This window comes from Palaemon carinicauda, chromosome 1 (assembly GCF_036898095.1).
Source record: "Palaemon carinicauda isolate YSFRI2023 chromosome 1, ASM3689809v2, whole genome shotgun sequence".
Taxonomy (NCBI): Eukaryota; Metazoa; Arthropoda; class Malacostraca; order Decapoda; family Palaemonidae; genus Palaemon; species Palaemon carinicauda.
The window spans coordinates 161,094,012-161,119,011 of record NC_090725.1 but is presented as its reverse complement, the minus strand read 5'-3'; the positions used below and the strand labels follow the sequence as shown (position 1 = coordinate 161,119,011).

The following is a 25,000-nucleotide window of genomic DNA, read 5'->3' as shown; positions in this document are numbered from 1 at the left end:
GGTTATCAAATTTCGCTGGAAACATTCAGGACCCTTCCACAGAAGAAAGGAAAGATGAATACTATGAAGAACTGCAGAGTGTACTAGATGAGATCCCAGAGAGAGATATTAAAATTGTGATTGGTGACCTCAGTGTTAAAATTGGAAGAAATAATCAAGGGATAGAGAATGCGATGGGTGTTGAGGGTCTTGGCGAAGTTGCAAATGAAAAGGGAGCACATTTCATAAATTTTTGTTCAACAAACAATCTTATTGGAGGTACTCTTTTCCAGCACAAGGACATTCACAAATATACATGGACTTCACCATGTGGCAAATACAAAAATCAAATAGATCATATAGCCATTAATGAAGAGAGAAGGAGGACTCTGAGAAATATAAGCTATAGAGGTGCAGATATTGGTAGTGATCACCAGCTCCTCATTGCCACACTGAAATTATAACTGAAAGCACCCAACAGAAAGATGGATAGAATACCTAGGTTTGATACAACTAACCTTTCAGAAGATGAGGGCAGAGAAACATTTACAGTTGAATGTAGAAATCTGTCTCCAGTCTCAGAGAATTTAAGACACGAAGAGCAGAATATTAATGAAGAATGGTGTGATATTAAGAACATATAACAGTCAGTTGGTAGTGAAACTTTGGGACATGCAGTTTCAACGAGAAAACCATGGATATCAAATTGTATTTAGGATTCTATAAAAAGAAGACAAAGACAGAAATTGATTGTTGGAAGTTTTCTAATAAGTAATGGATATTGCAAGTTAGAGCATGCTAAGCAATCCAGTATTAATTGTGAGGTCAAAAGAAAAACCATGAATTACTGGAGAGGATATTTAGACAAGAAAGCAGATGAGGGTGACATAGCTATGAATTCAGGGAGTGGCTCTGGTGTTAGAATTGCTCATAGAATTATTAATGAAATCTATACTGGGGCAAAAGGAAGAAGCACATGCAAATCAAAAAGAGAGATGGATCTGTTATAACAACAGAAGATGAAGAAAGGCAACGTTGGATGGAACACTTTAGTGAGGTCATGAATAGGAGATATGAAAAGTAATATTTGATTGATGCACCTGAAGCTGATGAAGACCTTGATGTACCCATGAATGAATTCAGTGTGTTTGAGGTCGAAGCTATCATTAAAATACTCAAGAGATGGAAAGCTCCTGGACACGTGGAATAACTGCTGAGATGATATTGACTGGAAATGAAATAGCTCCCAGAATACTTAGATTATTCTGTAGAATGTGACGTGAAGAGGCAAAACCAGTTGAATAGGAGTTAGGAGTGATAGTGAAAATGGCAAAAAGGAGATCTGACTGATTGCACTAATTACAAAGGCATAGAACTTACGCCAGTTGTCCTGAAAATATATAGCATCATTGCTTATTCTAAAGCGACTATAGAGAAAGATTGATGAAAAGCTGAGAGATGAACCAACAAGATTTAGAATAGGGAGAAGTTGCACTAACCAACTTTTCATTTTAAGACATGTTGCACAGCAAGGAGTAGAATATAGAAATCCACTTTTGAATGCATTTGTAAACTTTAATAGTGTGCACCGGCTGATTGTGGAGAGTCCTGCGTTATTGTGGAGTTACTCTTCAGTAAATAAATTTGATTAAATCTATTCCTGAGCATAGCAAGTGCAAAGTTAATGTTAGTGAAGTCCTATCAAATAAATTTCCAGTGAACAGTGAAGTACTCCAAGGAATGTGTTGTCACCTATGATGTTTATTCTCCTCATGGATTCTGTAGAACATAGAACAAATGGGGATGGTAAAGAAGGATTGAACTGGATTGGTAATAGAAAATTAGCTGACCTAAAATATGTGGATGATGCTGTCCTTATTAGCAGAACATCACAGGATTTGCAAAGCTTGCCTACTAGAATGCATAAAATATCACATGCGTTAGGCTCAAGATAAATAGAAGAAAGACAGAGACGATGAGAACGGAATATGCAATGGAAGATGAAATATCTTTGGTAGTTGATAGGATGAATGAGGTAGAATTTATTCAAATATTTAAGAACTATGATCTCTAATACAGGGCTTTAGAAGTGGAGATTAATGAAAGATTGAAAAATCAAATCAGACAATGGCTAGATTAAGTAAAATTTGGAAATCAAATCGTCTGAAATTACGTATGGAAATCAGTTTAGTGAGATCGGTGTTACTGTATGCACATGAGTCGCGGTATGACAAAAAAACAATATCCAACAGATTTTGTAGATTTGAGAACAAAGCTCTCACAAAAATATTGAGAGTTAAATGGCAGGACACGAATAGAAATGAAACTATAAGAGAAATTACTTGAGGGGCATATGTGCATGAGATCAGGGTGAGGGGTAGATGGAGATGGTTTGGGCATGCTCTTCACACTCCCGAAGAGAGTTTAGTTCACCAAGCTTTTAACTAGGCTCCGCAAGGCAATTCAAGAGTTGGAAGACCCAGGCCTACTTGGCTGAGGACTATGAAGTGTGAAGTAGGAGATGCAGAATGGAGAGGTATCGATTTAAAAGCTCTTTATAGGGATGACTGGTGAAATTTAGCCGAGGACCTATATAGTTTAAAGACCACTCATGAATGGCAGAGGCAATGGACAGGGACATAGTCCTAACAAACAGGACAATGTCCTAGAGACTGCCCATATATACATATCATCAGCGCCCAAACACCCTCTCCACCCAAACTAGGACCAAGGAGGGCCAGGCAATGGCTGCTGAGACTCAGCAGATAGACCTACATGCTCCCCCAAACCCCCTTCCCCATCCGCAGCTAAACAAAGATGGTGAAGTTACAGCGATCAAAGGACGTTACCAACAGGCCATCACTACCCTTTGTGTCAATAGATGTAGGAGGAGATGACTATGATTATATATATATATATATATATATATATATATATATATATATATATATATATATGTATGTATATACATATATATATATGTATATATACATTAATATATACACATTTATATATATAGTATATGTTTATACAAGTGTATGAGGCCGGTCAAAAATGACTGCTATATATTTAGATAGATATGCACACACATACACTCGCATATATTTAGCCTTTCCAACCAAAATTCCCTCTCTTAACCACAACACGACAACTGTGGTTTCCGAGTGTACCTCTCCGGTTACTCCTCCCAACAGGGCATGACTACTCCCTCTTCCCTAACCAGGGGGATGGGGACAGGCCAAGCAGTTATACGTGTGGCAATACCACTCAGCGACTCTGAAAGATATACTGTATACGGTATATATATATATATATATATATATATATATATATATATATATATATATATATATATATGTGTGTGTGTGTATATATATACTGTACATATATATATATATATATATATATATATATATATATATATATATATGATGTATAATATATATATATATATATATATATATATATATATATATATATATATATATATATATATATATACTTGTGTATGTGTATGTGTATGAGAGAGAGAGAGAGAGAGAGAGAGAGAGAGAGAGAGAGAGAGAGAGAGAGAGAGAGAGTATATTCACCACTTAACCTTTATATTAAAGTGTAGTTCTTAATCTCAATGTAGTCCTGTTAAAGGGTTCCTAAGTGATCCGAAACACGTGTCGACACCAAAACAATAAATGGAGAAAAACAAATGCATTTCTATTGTTATCCTGAAAGCTATATATATGATAGTCTGTCCGAAGAGATACTATCTTTGAATTTTGGACTCCACAAAGACATTGTGTATTCAATATATATATATATATATATATATATATATATATATATATATATATAGATAGATAGATAGATATGTATATATATGTATATACATATATATATATATATATATATATATATATATATATATATATGTATGTATATATATACCACCACATACCACATATATATATATATATATATATATATATATATATATAGTATATATATATATATATATATATATATATATATATATATATATATATATATATATATATATATATATATATATATATATATATATAGTTTTATATATACAATCATATATATATATATATATATATATATATATATATATATACTGTATACAAATGTATGTATATAATCATGTCCAAGAGAAAAGACCGAATAGTCTTTTATTTTGACCGTTATTTTCTGTCATAGAGTTCTAATGAATGCAAGTCGTGAGATATCGAAATCCTAGCATCTGTATCATAATCATTATTATCAATGAGAAGACGAGTGCAATAAAATCTAGCCAAATCCTTGTAAATACCTTTCACTTTCTCAACAGTCTGATTACAGTCATTTTGATTAAATCACAATTATCAAATTGTTTCACCATATATCTAATTTCATTTAGAATCTGGAAGCCTATTCTTCATACAGAGCAAAAAGCTTAGTATAATTATGATTATGTGATACTGCAGCTTCCATATATTTTCATATACAATTCATTTATCTTATCCATATTCAAATAAAAAATAATGCTTTTCTATTTCTATGAAGTACTTTTGCAAGGTAATGATCATATTGAATTCCTTTCCAATAAGCATACATTTTTCATGGAAATCTTTCACTGAAGCTATGATAGATATAGCTGTTGACTTATCTTAACCCGACTGCGTAACAGCAACGCAATATCCCTGGAGCACTTTTGGGAGAAAATATTTAGACAGTTGGTACCAGTATCATTTAACTTGAAGCTCATAATTTCTTTGTTTTATAATTTTTATGTCTTCCCTTCTCACATTTTATTCGATATTTCTCACTAATTGTGTATTCTATATCCAAATCAAATACTTTGCATAGATGTATTTTTAGTCTAAGCTGAAAATTATGTAAACCATTTTTTTTTTTTTTTTTAAATTTCCATCTTACGTTTAGTTTGCTTGCTGACATAAAATAGATTTCTATGCACCATAAAACTAAAGTATTGGACCTCTGAAGAAATAAAAGGGGTTTTCTCATGCCTATAGGCATTCCATAAGTAGAACGCTCTTTATACAACGAACAATTTTGCAACGAAGAGCTACAAATTCGAACAACGACCAAAGTCATCACGATAGTTGGATAAAACATTCCGTTTCTAGCAGGGGTAATACAAATTCATCTGGATGATAAGCTTTCCTTATACAAATGGTCAATGTCCGTATTACAGTATTATAGGCTATTAAATATACATATGTATAGGACATATAAGAGAAAAGGGATTTCTTTATATGCATTGTGTCAATATTAATTACTATTTTGGACCACAGGTTCTTTTGAGGAAGTATCACGTTCCTATTGTAGACCATCTATTTACGGTGACGTGTCAGATGGTGGTGTCATTAAAAGATCGTGTTCTTCCTGTCCATGATCGTAATAAGAGATAATAAAAGGTTAACGAAACTGGTTCATCGCTCTCTTGGTCGATAATCCTAATCATCTTTTTATTCTTTTTGTTTCTTAAAACTGATCTCGATTATGGGACTCGTTTCTCCATCTCGGTAGCTTTCATAATGAAAATAAGGAATTGATATAAAAAACACTGCCATTCAGATAACAATCAATAAGACTGAAACTTTTAAAACGATTAATATTTGCGCAAAGCGAGGGATTGATGATAACATAGGCACTAGCGAGGTTGATAAATCATCTGTACCTCGTCCCATTACTCTTGGTCAAACGATGACTTGAGACCATCCCAAAAGAACCTCAGGTAAGATTCATTATATCCTTCCTTGGGAAATCATCCACGTGCGCATTTCCTTTTACGGCGACAGCCGAAGCATAATCGCCTTTCCTTCTGGACGGACAATCCTTTTCTGTTGTAAAATACGAAAATAACGAACAACAACGATGCCATTTAAAGCCTCGGTGTGTGTAAGGGCCTTTCTAAAAGGCCACAGCATCAGCGTCGTTTGCCCAGCGTCGCTGACCTTTTAAAGGAACCTCCCTCTGAGCACCACAGAAGCGCACAACCTCAGCGAACAATAAGTTAGACGTCTTCATAACTTTGCAAACGCGCTTAAAAGCCCAACGTAAATATGTCACTAAGGCGCCTTCGGGGCAATGTGGGTATGTGAGTATGAGTGTGCGTGTACGCAAGTGGGGATGACGGTTTGGATTTGCGAGGTAGGAGTGGAGGAAAAAAAACTCAAGAAAGAGAGGATGATGTAGGGAAACGAAGGAAAAGAAGGAAGAAAAGATAAGACGGAAAAAATAAGGGGGGTGATAGGGAGAAAACCCGAAGTACATGAACTGAAATTCAAAAGAGAGTTATGAACTAATTAAAGAAAAATTGGAGAGCCAAATATTGCATGAAATCTGAAAGGCAGAAAGATAAGACAAGAATATTCTTGGACACAAAGAGCTGTAAATAAATGTGCATTAAAATACTTAAGCGTAAACTTAGGTTTTTTATTGTTTAAATACAGTCATTTCCTCTTTGCTATGCCACGTGGAAAGAAAAAAAAAACAATAAAAAAAACACAATAAAAGCCACAATTATAAGGGTTAGAGTGAATAAAAATGGATAAGTATCTAAAATAAAATTTCTTTTTGCGGCGTTAATTACCAGGACGAACTCCTGTAGCGCAGCAACCTCAGTGAACTTTTTCTTCATTACATAACCGCCAATCATGCAAGCATATTGCTTGCCCTTCCACACTCTCTCATTTCACAGTCGAAGAGGAATCCTCGTTGGGAAATGATAAGACAATAGCTCAGAATAATTAAGGAACGAAACTCATAAAAAAAATATGCCATAATATTAATTTCCTTTATCATGAAAGTTGATTACAAGTTTTAGTTCATAGAGGTTCCTTTGTCTGAAAAATCAGACAGTTAAGTCGTTGTTTTATATCCTCATCAGCGTGGGTATTGGAAGAGTGATTGCCAACCCCTTGCTCACTACTATTATTATTGAAGCACCAGCGAAAGCGCCAAGCACTGTCACTATTACCATTGCTTGCAAACACTGCAGACAATGAGGCTAACACTGGCGTTACTACTAATGTAATAGTGGATAACAGCAACCAAAATACAGCTTTCCTGCAAAGACTGTTCGAAAATAATGTCATGGCATATAGAAACCTAGAATGCGGAACCCTTCATATTAACATAAGTGGTGAGAGAATAATTGGGCTCTCCTTTTCGTCACGAGGGAGATGAGAGATGGTGTGAAATGAAGTTGCAAGTAGGATGGAGGCAGCCTTTGACAAATGAAGGAAGTGTGAAGCGGGGATGTGTGACCAAAGAATGACATATAAACTGGAAATCAAGATTTATTGGGTTTTGATTTGATTAGTGATGGTCAAGGGTTCAGAAACATGGGAATTAGGAAGGAATGAGGAACTGAAGCTGGGGAGAATCAAAATACGGTTGTTGAGTGTGTGATAGAAAGAAAAAGAAATCATAATAAGAAAAATACAGAATATGACGGAAGTATGATAAAAGCCTTGGCGTGAGGAAATAAGAATGACCAAGCTGGTCAGTCTTTGAGGTGGTGGAAGTATTAGCTGAAAGAAAGGATTGCAAAAATTAAGTGTAATCATGAAACGTTGTAAGGAAGGAAACGAGGGAGACAGAGAAGTGATGAGAATATGGAATGGAAGTAACATGGAGTGGGAAGGACGCTTTTAGAGTGCACAGGAAGGAAAGGCAAGTGTGATGACACGGGTAATGTGCCTCTTCACAAGAGGCTGATGCACAGGAAGATTTCCTGCAGGTGTTCACTCTTCATTTCGGGGACTCAAATTCCCCCAAAATCAGAATAAGCTGAATAGGACTATACCAGCTGCCCTTTTTTAAATAAAATACCCCATATAATTGATCACACTTAAGGTTGTTTTTTATTAAATATCAAGACTAGATTGACAATCTTCTCGTGTGACCAGGAAATATAATTGAAATAGCTGATGTTACAAATATATCATGAATCATATATAACTCTCACAAGGGTTACCTCATCATTATGATTTTCATCATATTTGTATGTTTTCATTTTTACAACTGTAAAAGCAAATATACCATCTTAACATAACCTAAACATAACCAGGCATTACTTACAATGAAAACCTTGTTTAAATGAAAAATAAAGAATTTTATACAGCTCTACTTTTAATTTGTTTTTCTCTTCTGTGACGTCTTATAGTTATGATTATTTCGTTTACCACCATTGAGTGAAGAAGGTCTTGAATGATCTTGATAAAAGGAAAATTTGAAATAATCGTTTCTCATGTATTTACGAAAATTAATTTGTATAGGCATCTAGTTTTTTTTTTATTTCATCGGTAACCATGGACTTTGCAATTAACTAATGACCTATTCCATATATTTTGACTTGAAACACCACAAAGAAAGAAGACGTAAATACATAATAACGCTATATCAACTTGCAAGAATAATTACAGCATGCAATTACGCGGACTGAGCTCGTCAAGAAATTAGGGTGCATTTGGCAACGAAAATCCCTAATTATGCATAATAAAATACACCACAGACGCAATACACATCTCATCTATGAACCGAAAGAGGAAATATAGCAACTCTGCAAGAACAAAGAGTCTGTGTCTGCAACACGGCTTCACTCATTTCCTTAAGATGGAATTCAATTCTGAAACAACAAGGCCCCGTCCTTAATTGAACTTTTGTTAGGGCTAAAAAAAGGTATTCCACAGACTGATACACATATTAGCTGAAAATTTCTGGAAAGCATCTTTTCAAAGGCTAATACATTTTTGATATAGAGTAATAATTTATAACCCTATGTAATAATGTTATCCGTTGTGATTCTAAAGGGTGTTACTTTACGCTTTTATAAGACCAGATTGAAGTCTCTTATCATGTTAGATTATGGCTAAGATCCCGACCAGTTTGAGTACAGCAAGGAGAAGTCAGGTTTTACATGACTATTATTATTATTATTATTATTATTATTATTATTATTATTATTATTATTTGCTAAGCTACAACCCTAGTTGGAAAATCAGGATGCTATAAGCCTAAAGGCTCCAACAAGGAAAATAGCTCAGAGAGGAAACGAAATAAGGAAAAACTACATGAGAAGTTTAAGAACAATAACAACATTAAAATAAATCTTTCATATATGAACTATATAAATTTGAAAATAACAAGAGTATAAAAGATTCAAAATAAGAAGAGGAAGTGAAACAAGATAGAATAGTGTGACCACATGTACCCTCAAGCAAGAACTCCCTAAACCAATACAGTAAAAGACCATGGTACAGAGGCTATGGCACTACCCAAGACTAGGGAACAATGGTTTGATTTTGGAGTGTCCTTCTCCTAGAAGAGCTTCTTACCATAGCTAAAGAGTCTCTTCTACCCTTACCAAGAGGAAAGTAGCCACTGAACAATACTTGGAAGAAAAGAAAAGGGAGACACTTATAAGTGCTTCCTTGGAGGAGAGATAGGTTCCTCTAATATTCTCATTAATTTACTTGATGAAAATATTGAGTAGGTTAAAACAACTAAAAATTACACATAATAACAACACGGATACAAGAAGAGAATGCGATGGCATGGCCAAATAAACAGACGATCAAGATAGCACTGTTAAGTAATAAAACTCACAAATAATGATATAAACCAAATGACAATAGACTTCTCTCTCGCGTAGACCCTTATATGAATATGGAAAACATGTGCTGTAAAAGAGAGAATGATAGTAAGATAATAAAGATACAGTTGAAACTACATTAATAATAATAATAATAATAATAATAATAATAATAATAATAATAATTCATAAATCACAGTAGAATCACTGACTAGAGAGAGAGAGAAAATCATCTCAGTGAACAATACCTGGGGAGACTTTGTAACATGAACTTGATCTCAGATGCGTTTGAACCTAAAAATTCCCTTGCTATTACTGACCACTAGAACCAGGTCTTATTTCAATTCTTTCATCGGGTTTTTAGGACTGTGTTTTAGAAGACAAATGCAAAGTTAATTGATTTATACCAAACTTTTTCTGGGAGGAGTAAAATAAAATGAGTGGGGAGAGAGACCGAAACGTGATATCGTAAACAACAAAATTACAAGACACAACACTCACAAAAATAGATCGTCAACAACTGCAGCAAAACAAAGAATCCAGAGTGCATGTCGCAAGTGCTACTGAAACATAAGGGCAAAAAGAGGCGGGGATTCAAGAGAGAGAGAGAGAGAGAGAGAGAGAGAGAGAGAGAGAGAGAGAGAGAGAGAGAGAGAGTTGTAATTTCCATTCTGATCATTGAAGATGGCCTTTTTCACACAAACATTGAACGGCTTAACCGAAAAATCGAAAAATCGTTCAATAAACTTGAACACTACAACAAAATGGAAGGGCAAACCAATTAAGTAAAATCTGTCCAAGAAAATGCGTTGGAAAACTTAATTCAGTTGCTAAAATGTCTTCATCTGAAGACTGAGAGAGAAAATGTACTGTTCTTGGAACTCCGGTCAGATGAGGAAAGACCTGGTGCCACTGCACTACAGTCCGTTCAGCGATCCCAACAACAGAGACAAAGAAACTCGATCTGGCATAGTGTTGTTCATTCCAAAGTCAGACCTGACAAGATCACTTGCAATAAACAGTTGAATTGATAACTGAATCCACTTAGAGAAGAACCAGGAAGAGTTAATCTCTGCATTGAATGGGTGAAACTACACTATAAAACTTCACACACACACAAATAAAAAGCCACACATATATATATATGTATATATATATATATATATATATATATATATAAATATATATATATATATATATATATATATATATAAGAGAGAGAGAGAGAGAGAGAGAGAGAGAGAGAGAGAGAGAGAGAGAGAGAGAGAGATCTGGACAATACTATGTTTTCACGCCTTCTTGGTCAATAATAGCCAATTTTGTCTATAATTTCACCTGATACCTTTTCAATAGAATAAAAAATGAGTTATATCACCAGACCTGATTTTAGTGAAATCTGTATTAGATGATTCCCTCCGGAAGATGATTTGGTGCCGTAGCCTACCTGTAACAAATATATTTTTCAAAAAGTCTCTTCAAAATTCAAACATTGACTTATTAAGAAATTCTACTGAAGGGCAGAAAGTTACCACGGAGACACTCCCAGCCTGAAACAACCTGAGGTAACGACCGATATGTAATCTGGGCCATCGAGATAAAGGGCATGGGTGTGTTAATGCCACCCTTGTCAAGACTTTGCCCTATAACATTCTAAACGAGAGAGAGAGAGAGAGAGAGAGAGAGAGAGAGAGAGAGAGAGAGAGAGAGAGAGAGAGAGAGAGAGAGAGAGAGAGCTTATTTTGGGATGAAAAGTTGATATCAACCAATAGGCGACATTCTTAAAATAAACTATATAGCATTTTATGGCATAAATTTATGGTTTTTACTATCTTTATTACACTACTGTTCTTCAAAGAAACAGCAAACAACAAGCAAAGTACTGTGGTGTATACACATGCATATAAAAACACACACACACACACACACACACACACACATATATATATATATATATATATATATATATATATATATATATATATATATATATATATATGCTTCTGTATAGTTAGGTATTCATAAATAAAAGATAAGAGGAAGAATTGGCAATGCATATAAAAGATCATACATATAAGGTAATACGATAGAGTTTCTCAGTTCATAAACACAGTGATTTATTGTGTTTATTTAATGTCTTTGGAGACTGACAAAGCAATGCCGGGCTAGACGCCATATCCTTCTGGGCGGCATTTGACTAAGAGTTCATTTTGATATAAGAGTTAAAAAAATACATGCTTCTGTAGATACCAAAATTGATAAAAATATACGACTTGAGTTATCTCAGATCCTGTAACCAGGAAGAAGATGAAGAAACTTCTGCAACCACGAACCCATCTTTCTTGGTTGAAATTGTAGAAAAACCTTATATTTGAATTTGAGGCAAATTGAAATTATAAGACTCAAAACTCAGCATTATTCTTACTTGTAAAATAGTCTACAACCGCAGACATATAATGTTCAGAACTGGTCATCGGAATAGAATATTATATATGTGGAAATATATATTGCTGTCTCGTTTAAACAGTTGATTGGACCAATTAAAAAAGCTATCAAAATACGAAAATAAATCATTTTCTTGGTGAGATTGTTACAAAAGATACAAATAGCACAACGAAAAAACCTGTGAATATATCTATTCTTAAATGAGATATTAGCATTTACATTTACTTAGCTAGTGCGTTAACAAATATGTCATAACAATAAACAAGATTATAAAGCATATTAAGAAATGACGTAAAATGAAATAAAAGCCATAGATGATAAAAATCTTGGAAGAGTTTGATGGGCTAAATGGGCCTTTAAGATATAGCTTATATGTGACTCATGAAAATTCAAGTCTCATTATCAGTGCTGAAATAATGTGTATAATTTTGATGGCTCATAATTCCATCATAATTTATTACCATTATTACTTATAATCTACGAAAGTCAGCGTCAGAAGATTTCTTAAAGGAAGTTGCCTCAAAGCAAATGAGGTGAGGCGTGTTTTCCTCTCAAAACAGCAATTAATCCGTTTAGAAGTGTTTGGTTTGACAGGATTGCTCCCACTCGACAAAGGGGATTTCTTAGCTATGGGTGGTCGTACAGCCACTTACGTTTCAAGAGAGATTATCATCTCACTTTCTTTTTATTCCCAAAATGCCCTTTCCACCTTACTTTCTCTACTCGCCTTTATCTCTCATCTTTATTTCCTTTTACTTCCAATCTCGCCATCGCATCTCAGTCTTTCCTAAATGGTATTCGTTTAACGCTTTTGTTAGAGTTTGGGAACACGAGACTCAGCCAGAGGCCTTTTTTCAGCATTTTGAGTGAGTCCATTATTACATCATTTTGTGATTTTTGCCGAATGGGTTCTTTTTCTCGGTTCAATCGTTGCCCGCCCTGCATCAAGATTTTTAAGAAACCTTATTATAAAATATGATTTATAATGATTCGCCACATTGGTGGTCTCTCTCTCTCTCTCTCTCTCTCTCTCTCTCTCTCTCTCTCTCTCTCTCTCTCATAAGAAGTATAGAGTATCTTATGGGGCATGCGTTGAGAGATGTCTCGGTCATGTCCCTGAGTGCCAGGCCTCTCTCGAGACAGCGTCTCGGGGTCTCGGCGGAAGGCTGGTTTATGTTAAAGGGTTGCTAAGAACGTGTGCTTGTTTGGTGGCCTTATAACTAAGTGTTTGCTTAATTTATCTATCTTGTTTTCGCTTCGTAGACGGAATCTTTGCAATGCTCAAAACGCAAGCACACACTTAGATCTAGTGTTCTTTAGGAATCTATTTCCCTGGTACCCTTTAAATCTTATTTCCTTTCTCTTTTTTTTCCTGTTTATTCCTAAATTCTTCTGTGTAATTCCCTTAATATATGTTAAAGACCGGAGAAACTATGCTGAGTGAATCTTCACATCTCATACAAGGGTAACTCAACAAAGGCGAGTGCACTATAAGTGGAAACAAAATATATGTTTATGCTATTCTTGTTAAAATACACTGAATTGGTCATTGATTTTTCAGTGGCTGCCCAATCTCTATTACATATGATCCTTACCCTTGTTATGTTTTAAATCGTCAATAATGTAGAGTACTGTATATCATTACAAGTCCTATTTTCAAACTGAATAATTTCAAAGACATGACTTACATGTGACTCTAAGAGTTCCAGCAGGAATGGGTAACGGGTTCCCTTTCCTCAAAGCTTAGCAATCTCTCAAGAGCAATAAAATGGGGATTCTGCCTAAAATTGGCTTCAATTCCTTTAAATAATCAGAAAGAATACAAGTAAACAGTTATTAGTATTCTTTCATAATTCTACAATTTACTCTAGTTTAGTTTCTCATATTACAGGAGCTCTAATATAGTTACGATACCATCTTTGCTTTTCCTATCCACAAGATAAAACTGATCGTCATCGTCAAATGGCAACCATACCAATGGCCATTGTTCCAGACATACCTCACGGGGCGCCAACCTTTTAGCTGTTATCAGAATCTGTTTCATATAATCTTTCTCACTCATATCTGAAGCATTTGTCAACGCCCTGACATAAGTTTCAGATCAGCCCCATAGCTAACTTGATGCTTTATCTCCATGTCGCTTCAAATTAGTCTCGAGTTTCATTTTCATCTCTGTTGTTGTTGACACCGAAACATCTGCGCCTTTGCCTTATCTAGAATGTGGTCTAAAGTTCTGGTTTGTCTCCGAACGCATTTCATTTGTTCATGAGGTTTAATTCTAAAATAACCCCTCCCAATGAGTCATTATACATGTATCTATTTATCGATCTATCTATCTAGTCTCCAACACGCACACATATGTGTGTTTATATATATATATATATATATATATAAATATATATATATATATATATATATATATATATATATATATAGATATATATATATATATATATATATATATATATATATATATATATATATATATATATATATATATATATAAAGAGAGAGAAAGAGAGAGAGAGAGAGAGAGAGAGAGAGAGAGAGAGAGAGAGAGATGCAGTATATACACATATAACTTATATATATATATATATATATATATATATATATATATATATATATATCATATACAAATGTGTTTCTCTAGTCAGGAGACTCAGGTTGGGTCGTTTTATGCATGTTCTATGCATAACTATGGCCGTTTGTGTACAATCATTACTAAAGATTAGAATGCAATTCCTCTCATAAAGAGATCTGACGAAGCCAGGATGTCCTACGACTACTAAAATCAGAATTATGAATGCAATCAGAATCTCAGAGACTCCAATATCCCTCGCAAACCAGCAATGCAATTGATCAATATAGAACAAGATTTTACCTTTTTCGCTTGTTTTATTACGTTTATCGAATACAGATGATTGGAAATTGGGTAATAATCCTACGTTTTGTGTATTCGTCCGTTATCAAAAGGGCAACATTAAAACAGTTGTATTCTTCACATACAATGTCTATAATGAAGATGAAATTGCATTTAAAATGAATATCCCTTTGAGTAAATGTTTACATTTCTTATAATATAATAATCCGAATAACTGGTGTTGTGAAAATAGGCAAGTTATTGAAGGTATTTGGATCTCAGCAGAAAACGTAGAAAAATCTAGTTGTTATAAAACAACCATTGCTTTAGTCACACCTTTTCTCGGCACTTGATGGAGCAAATAGAAATGCTTATTCCAGACCTAAATGAAATCCCTTTATCGAATAGTTTTCTTCGGGCGGATAAATTTCTCTCAGAAAATGCCAAAATAATATTTCAAAAGTTGTAAATACTTCGTGTTGGTTCGTGAACATATCTGTCGCAACTCGCCTACTGAAAAGATAAATTTGCATTTCTATGACCAAACATCATATACGACCCTTCTAGCAATGTTCCTCGTAAATCAAAGAAAGACTAAACTTTCAGGCAATACAAAATCAAAGCAAATTTATTTCATATTTAAGTTTTAAATTAATCAACACGTTATCACCCATGGAAAAGGAAGCACTACAAAAGAAACAGAAATAAGAAACCAGTCAGTAAAACTTCATTTCCAAATCTATTGTCCATTCCCTTCTCGTAACGATGTAAAAATGTTAAAAAAAGAAGGAATAACTAAATAGGTTAGAGCAAAAAATACAAAGTTTGTCATACCGGAGATATTAATGTCATAAGAACTGAATTCTTATCAAATAAAATACCACAAGTACTCACCCTTTGAGCCTCTTCTTAAAAGCCTCGACGCGAATGCAACTGGCCAGCTTTGATTTTCGTCGGTCTGTCTTGGTCTTGTCGAGAACCCTTTTCCGTTGTTCCTTCCGCCTTTCTGCATCTTGTCCTTCTGCCTGAAGCATCAAGAGGCACAGAATCACCACCAGGGTAAGGAGCCAAGTCCAAGAAGGGCCATGGCTTTTTCCTGGACCTCTTGAAGGATGCATTGTGTCCTGCACAGTGAATGTCCTTCAGAGGTTTTATGGTATATCTGAAAGACAAAAAACATAGACACTATTATTAAAGCAGATGATTTAAGTTAATATATGCTTATATCAAAGGGGAATGTCTCTGAATTGAAGAGTCTGAATCTCAATAAAGCACTAAGAGATATGCCACGTACATGCCTTATGAAGGCGTTAATAGGTTTAGGCAGCACGTCGACATGCTGGTGACACCCTTCATGTCAGTTCATGAGTATATGCGATTGCAACATACATACATACATGTATATATATATATATATATATATATATATATAGAGAGAGAGAGAGAGAGGGAGAGAGAGAGAGAGAGAGAGAGAGAGAGAGAGAGAGAGAGAGAGAGAGAGAGAGAGAGAGACGCATATATATATATATATATATATATATATATATATATATATATATATATATATATATATATATATATATATATATATATATATATATATATATATATATATATATATATATCTGGTATGGATGGTGTGAAAGCTGAGATGTTGAAGGAAGGGGGTGTGACTGTAATTGAATGGTTGGTGAGATTGTTTAATGTGTGTTTTGTGTTGTCAATGGTACCAGTAGATTGGGTCTGTGCATGTATTGTACCACTATGTAAGGGTAAGGGAGATGTGGCATGAGTGTTGTAATTCAAGAGGTATTAGTTTGTTGAGTGTAGTTGGAAAAGTGTATGGTAGAGTACTGATTAATAGGATTAAGGATAAAACAGAGAATGCAATCTGGGAAGTACAGGGGGGTTTTAGAAGAGGTAGGGGTTGTATGAATCAGATTTTTACAGTTAGGCAGATATGCGAGAAATATTTAGCAAAAGGTAAGGAGGTGTATGTTGCGTTTATGGATCTGGAGAAAGCATATGATAGAGTTGATAGGGAAGCAATGTGGAATGTGATGAGGTTATATGGAGTTGGTGGAAGGTTGTTGCAAGCAGTGAAAAGTTTCTACAAAGGTAGTAAAGCATGTGTTAGAATAGGAAATGAAGTGAGCGATTGGTTTCCGGTGAGAGTGGGGCTGAGACAGGGATGTGTGATGTCGCCGTGGTTGTTTAACTTGTATGTTGATGGAGTGGTGAGAGAGGTGAATGCTCGAGTGCTTGGACGAGGATTAAAACTGGTAGACAAGAATGATCATGAATGGGAGGTAAATCAGTTGTTGTTTGCGGATGATACTGTACTGGTAGCAGACACAGAAGAGAAGCTTGACCGACTAGTGACAGAATTTGGAAGGGTGTGTGAGAGAAGGAAGTTGAGAGTTAATGTGGGTAAGAGTAAGGTTATGAGATGTACGAGAAGGGAAGGTGGTGCAAGGTTGAATGTCATGTTGAATGGAGAGTTACTTGAGGAGGTGGATCAGTTTAAGTACTTGGGGTCTGTTGTTGCAGCAAATGGTGGAGTGGAAGCAGATGTACGTCAGAGAGTGAATGAAGGTTGCAAAGTGTTGGGGGCAGTTAAGTGAGTAGTAAAAAATAGAGGGTTGGGCATGAATGTAAAGAGAGTTCTATATGAGAAAGTGATTGTACCAACTGTGATGTATGGATCGGAGTTGTGGGGAATGAAAGTGATGGAGAGACAGAAATTGAATGTGTTTGAGATGAAGTGTCTGAGGAGTATGGCTGGTGTATCTCGAGTAGATAGGGTCAGGAACGAGGTGGTGAGGGTGAGAACGGGTGTAAGAAATGAGTTAGCGGCTAGAGTGGATATGAATGTGTTGAGGTGGTTTGGCCATGTTGAGAGAATGGAGAATGGCTGTCTGCTAAAGAAGGTGATGAATGCAAGAGTTGATGGGAGAAGTACAAGAGGAAGGCCAAGGTTTGGGTGGATGGATGGTGTGAAGAAAGCTCTGGGTGATAGGAGGATAGATGTGAGAGAGGCAAGAGAGCGTGCTAGAAATAGGAATGAATGGCGAGCGATTGTGACGCAGTTCCGGTAGGCCCTGCTGCTTCCTCCGGTGCCTTAGATGACCGCGGAGGTAGCAGCAGTAGGGGACTCAGCAGTATGAAGCTTCATCGGTGGTGGAAATGTGGGAGGTTGGGCTGTGGCACCCTAGCAGTACCAGCTGAACTCAGCTGAGTCCCTGGTTAGGCTGGAGGAACATAGAGAGTAGAGGTCCCCTTTTTTGTTTTGTTCTTGTTGATGTTGGCTACCCCCCAAAATTGGGGGAAGTGCCTTTGGTATATGGATATGGATATATATGTATATATATATACATACATATATATATATATATATATATATATATATATATATATATGTATCTATATATATATATATATATATATATATATATATATATGTATCTATATATATATATATATATATATATATATATATATATATATATATATATATATACTCAAATAAACCGAAAATGCCTTTTAATACTAAATTCAACTGCCTCAAGATCATAGACCCAGGGGATATCAGTTTTATAGTTACTTCTGGCCTGGCAGGAAGTCGAACATTAGCGCCGAGGGAATTAAAGCTAGTTGGTCGACTTAGATCATTGAGCCATAAAGAGTCGTGTAAGTTTAAAGTCTACATTTATTTTTATTCGGTGCTAAGATTCGAATCCTTGACAGGACAAAAGTACTGATCATAAAAGGAATAACAGTCTATGATCCAGAGGCTGAGTGAGTGCTATGGTAAAAGGTATTGAGGAATATTCGAGTAAATGAAAATTACGACTGTCAGAGATGATATTATGACACAAACGCGGGCGCACGCGCACACACACACATATATACATACATATATATATATATACATATATATACATACATACATACATGTATATATATATATATATATATATATATATGTATATATGTGTGTCTGTGTGTGTGTATCTATACATCCAACAACAAGAAATGCAGCTGTTTCTTGTTCACTGCAGGACACAGACCTCAGACATGTCCTTATTCATGTGTGAGGATCGATGGCCATTGCGGATTGGTGATGGTAGGAGGCTTTAGTCAGATTGCTCACAGCAAACCAATCTAGTATGTGGGGTTCACATTATCAGAGCTTTGCTGATCATGGCAATACACAAACACTTTCACCACGTCAAGTTATCCCCTATCAGAAATGGGTATGAAGATATGCATACATACACACACACACAAACACACACACACACACACACACACACACACACATATATATATATATATATATATACTGTATAGAAAGCTGAACGTCTTACTCGTATTCATGATACATTAAATGTTAAGGTTTTATTGGTAAGTTATTTTTTAATTTCTGTTTTATATGTTAAGTTATTAAGTGTTTATTAAGCATACTCTAATCTACAACAAAGACCACTGATGTTATGATGCGAGATAATTCCTAATCATTCATTCACTGACTATTCAATTTCCTCGTACTTTGTTATTTGGAAACGCCCAACACTTTGATGGAAAATTCCCCCGGCTCCGGAGACTGGTTAAGGCCTGGGTAACTTTAACCATTTAGCTTTTCTTCATTTGTTTCCTTACTTAGATATGACTCGCAACGAAATCCCGGATTAAAAAGGAATGTGTCTGGTAAGCCCATTTCAAAAGACTTGCTAAGAATAGGAAAGATAATTCCTTCTGGCACCAGCACTCCTGATGGGGGTGAGGGGTATTTGTTTCCTTTCTACTTGGAGTGGCTCTGAATAGTGTTAACCTTCCAGGTTTCTTCATGAGGTTGCTAACCCAACGCCCATCACACCGGTCACCAGATACCAATAACTTTATTCACTAGTAAGGTCAGCGGATGCATAATGTCTAAATCAGGAAACCAGAGAAAATAATTCCTTCATTATAGCATCAGCAATATAATCGACCGTAAGTGATAGTGAGTGATCTCAGTGTACAAATGTAGGAGAGAAACATATTTACTTTTTTAAGCAAAGGAGACCCCACCAGACCATGCCTAAAGTGTACTTAGTCATAAGAAGATAAAAAGAAGAGACGAAAGTAAAATGAAAGAGAAATGATCGACCCTTAAGGTAATGACCCATGATGTTGAAAGAAGGATGGCTCTAGGGGTGTTTTAAGGACCTCTGAGAGAGAGAGAGAGAGAGAGAGAGAGAGAGAGAGAGAGAGAGAGAGAGAGAGAGAGAGAGAGAGAGAGTATAAAAATGATTTCTCTTCCCTTCTTTACAAATGAATTTGGATGTTAGATTATCAAAATTTTATTTATTCAGTAATGAATAGTTGGACTTCACAGTAGCATCACAGAAAATAAAGAATAATATTAATATCATATATTTTACATCCAAAGGTAACATTATACAGTTTCAATGAATAAGTATCTGATGGATACGATATACAGTAGCATTAATTGAGCATTATTTCTGTCTGCTTATACTATGTCATTTGATTATGTTTATCGCCTCAAGGTCATATACATGCATGCATACATACAATAGCAGTAACATAAATATCTACAGAACAAAATGATTATGAAAAGAACAAATATGAAGCATACAACAATATTCCAACAAAGATAAAAACATATCCGTTATTTAGAAAGAGCCAATTTTGGATTAATGACAATTATATTAGACAGTTCAATATATAGTCTAGACCAAGGGAAATAAAAAATACATTGCCTTATCCAGCCCAAATCCTCTGTATTGGTAAGGATTAACAAAATGCAATCTGAGTCTTCCATCTCTTAGTAAAATGAAAATAGGATCATTCCCATCCCCTCACCGCACCAGATCCTTTGCACCACCCCAAGGCAAATACCTCTCCTGACCTTATGACTCAGGTCAAGCTAAGCTCCTCCTCCTCACTTATTCTTTTACGCCAAATACCCCCAACACCGCCAGTCACTCGACCTTATAAAACTGTCCGTCTGCAAGGAGATTATCGCTCTAGGGGCAAAACTAGATGGAAATTTGTAGAAGTGGCTAAATGACGGCGTCTACATACGATTCATAACTCACTCGAGAAAACTACAAAGACTGAACTAAAGATCCTTAGGGCACATCAAAAAGGTTGTTCCCGTATATTTTATTTTATATATTGCATTTAATTTTCTATCCTGCTTTCTTTCTTTACTATTACAAAGAAAAATCTTTTTAATTTAGCTAGGAATAGACTCATTTTTATCCTGTCAGCAAAAATGAAAAAAAAAGTTAATTAATAAAGTTCACATTAAATTAATGGGTGAGAATTTTCTTATTTTACGGACTGAATAAAATAGAACCAACTAGTCAACAATGTTTGTATAAGACAGAAATGACGCAGGAATGGGCCAGAGATAGAGAAATAATTATTGAGGGCAAAGTATTTACACACCCTTTTGCTCTCATTTTTCATATCCTCACATACACAAACAAAACACACAAACAGACACACGCACACACACGCCCCTATTCTTTTAATCATTAAGCAAGGGAGCTAAAGAGCTTGTCATTGGCCGTAAGAAAGCTGTAGGGGAAAACAAAAATGATGCAATTATATGAATACAATTATAAACTGCCTTAGATTAATTTACTTAAACCATTGTAGTCTAGCCAAAATGCAGTTAGAAACTAAGAAACGTGCATTTTTAATCACTTGACAAAGTCGACCAGAGCAAAATTAATGCAGTGAGACCACAATCATGATGTAAATAGGACTATATATCTACTAAATTGAAATTCTTATAGGGATGCCAGAGATGATTTTGCCTCGTTAGGTGTATTCGCCAAATAATGAAGACGATTGTTTGGGAACAACCTCATACAGTTTCCAAAAACACCCACCCACTAAAGAGGACATATGACGAGCGTCCTTTTCACTTAATAATAGGCCTACAAACTCTGCTCAGGCTTGTTTTTAAGCCTTGCTATCCACTTCTCGGCGCTTCTACAATAGAGATAAATTTATCAATTCATGACCCTTCTCATGAACAATTACAAGTGAAAAGATATGGAGAAACTGTAGAGAGGTGGCTTCTTCATGTTAAAAGAATCGTGATCAGTATGCCAAAAGAATACACACAGCTATATGTTACCAACAAAGTACTTGACGGGGCTCATTTACTATGTAATCAAACGTATATAGAATTAGAGAATAGCAAATTTTCGATAGCAGGCAGATAGTGGGGCATAAACAAGATATTTACCAACGAACAGAAATAGTTAGATGAATAGTATATATATATATATATATATATAGTATATATATATATATATATATATATATATACATATATATGTGATTATATTTACACACACACACACACACACATATATATATATATATATACGTATATATATATACATATATATACGCACATATATATGCATATTACATATATATATATATATATATATATGTATACATATATATATATATATATATATACCCAGTGAGGAAAGGAAACAAGAAAATAAATAAATGATGGAAACAAATTAACAATAAATCAAGTAACAACGTCAAAACAGATATGTCAAATGTAAACTATAAAAAGTCTTATGTCAGCCTGTTCATCATAAAAACATTTTCTGTAAATTTGAACTTTTGAAGTTCTACTGATTTAACTACCCGATTAGGAAGATCATTCCACAACATGGTCACAGTTGGAATAAAACTTCTAGAATACTATGTAGTATTGAGCCTCATGGTGAAGAAGGCTTGGCTATTAGAATTAACTGCCTGCCTAGTATTACGAACAGGATGGAATTGTCCAGGAAGATCTAAATATAAAGGATGGTCAGAATTATGAAAAGTCTTATGCAACATGTATAATGAACTAATTGAACGACTACCTAGATCAGGAATAAGAAATTTAATAGACCGTAAGTTTCTGTCCAACAAATTAAGATGAGAATCAACAGTTGAAGACCAGACAGGAGAACAATACTCAAAAAAAAGGTAGAATGAAAGAATCAAAACACTTCTTCAGAATAGATTGATCACCGAAAATCTTGAAAGACTTTCTCAATAAGCCAATTTTTTGTGCAATTGAAGAAAACACAAACCTAAGGTGTTTCTCAAAAGTAAATTTGCTGTCTAGGATCACGCCTAAATCTTAAAAAGAGTCATACAAAGTTAAAGAAACATTATCAATACTGAGATCAGGATGTTGAGGAGCCACTGTCCTCGACCTACTTAAAATCATACTTTGAGTTTTGTTAGGATTCAACTTCATACCCCAGGCACCATGCGCTAATTTTAGCTAGATCTCTATTAACGGATTCAGCAACCTCAGATCTACATTCAGGGGATGGAATTGATGTAAATAGAGTAGTATCATCTGCATATACAACAAGCTTGTTTTCTTGGCTAAACCACATGTCATGTATATATAGTATGAAAAGTAATGGGCCAAGAACACTACCCTGTGGAACACCAAATATCACATTCCTATACTCACTATGGTGCCCATCAACAACAACGCTTTGAGATCTATTACTTAAAAAATCAATAATAATGCTAAGAAACGAACCACCCACTCTCAACTGTTTGATTAACGCTGTCAAAGGCAGCACTAAAATCAAGGCCACTCATACGAACTTCCTGACCACAATCAAGGGATTTCTGTACTGCATTGGAGATTGTAAGAAGGGCATCGCATGCTCCAAGGCCTTTACGAAAACAAAATTAGAAACTAGGGAACAGGTGATTACCTTCAGTAAACCTATTAGGACGTTTTGCCAAAATACGTTCAAAAACTTTAGATAATATGGGAGTTATGGAAATTGGGCGGTAATCAGTTGGACTTGAGCTACCACAAACACATTTACATAGTGGAGTAACATCACCAATTCTCCAATAAGTGCTAAAAGTTCCTCTTCTTGCTAACTTGTGCAAAATAACAGATAACTTTGGAGCTAAGAAATCTGCAGTCTTTATAAAAAAACAAAGGAAAAATTACATTTGGATCCATAGATATATATATACATATATATATATATATACATATATATATATATATATATATATATATACATATGTATATATATATACATATGTATATATATATATATATATATATATATATATATATACATAATAGATAGATAGAAAGATATAGTATATATATGTATATATAAAGTATGTATTTATATAGATATACTGCAATATATATATATGTATGCATTTATATATATATATATATATATATATATATATATATATATATATACACACGCACATATATATATATATATATATATATATATATATATATATATATATGAAGTATTTACATATGGACTATATGCCTATATAATTAGTACCTCTCTATTATCTTACATATCTATCTATCTATCTATCTATATATATATATATATATATATATATATATATATATATGGATATAGATGTGTGTGTATATATATACATGGGTGTGTATGTATATATATATATATATATATATATATATATATATATATATATGTCCTTGTGGAAGTAACTGTTGAGGATATGATGAAGGGATTAATGGGGTAAAAAGAATTGAGTACATCATAAGCGAGATACCACATTTTGATGCTAATGGTGAGTCGCTGACCAGAGTTTGTAAGGTATGTACGGTTAAAGGAATAGTTATGAAGGAATGGGTGAGAAGAATAGTTTTTCAGTTGTGTAAGGGAGAAGGTGGGAATGGTGACTGCAGGAATTATAGAACATATTATTACTTACTAAATTATGAAAAGTGTAGGCTTAATGCGCGACTTTGATAAAGAAAGCATGACGGAAGGATTTGTGCTGGAATAACAGTTAGGATATAGACAAGGAGGTATTTTTACGAATCATTATTTAATTTTGAAAGTGTTAAGTGGAAAGTTTGTAAGTAAAATTGTTTATTAACATACTTAGGTCTAGAAAACGCAAGATATAATAAGTAAAAAGGAAATGTATCAGCTAATAAAAATTAATGAATTGCCGATGAGAGTAACTGATTTTTCCGTGATTCAAGCAAATTAGGTCATAAGTATATAGCT

The 25,000-nt window shown here is 34.5% G+C and overlaps 1 protein-coding gene across 1 annotated transcript in view; it reads right to left on the bottom strand.

Annotated features, from left to right (window-relative positions):
• LOC137652771 (uncharacterized) overlaps positions 1-25,000 on the bottom strand; it is a 323,121-nt gene that overhangs the window by 281,298 nt on the left and 16,823 nt on the right. The window contains exon 2 of the mRNA XM_068386178.1: positions 15,801-16,068. Coding sequence (XP_068242279.1) covers positions 15,801-16,024 — 224 coding nt within the window. The 5' untranslated portion in view covers positions 16,025-16,068. The remainder of the gene's footprint in view (positions 1-15,800; positions 16,069-25,000) is intronic.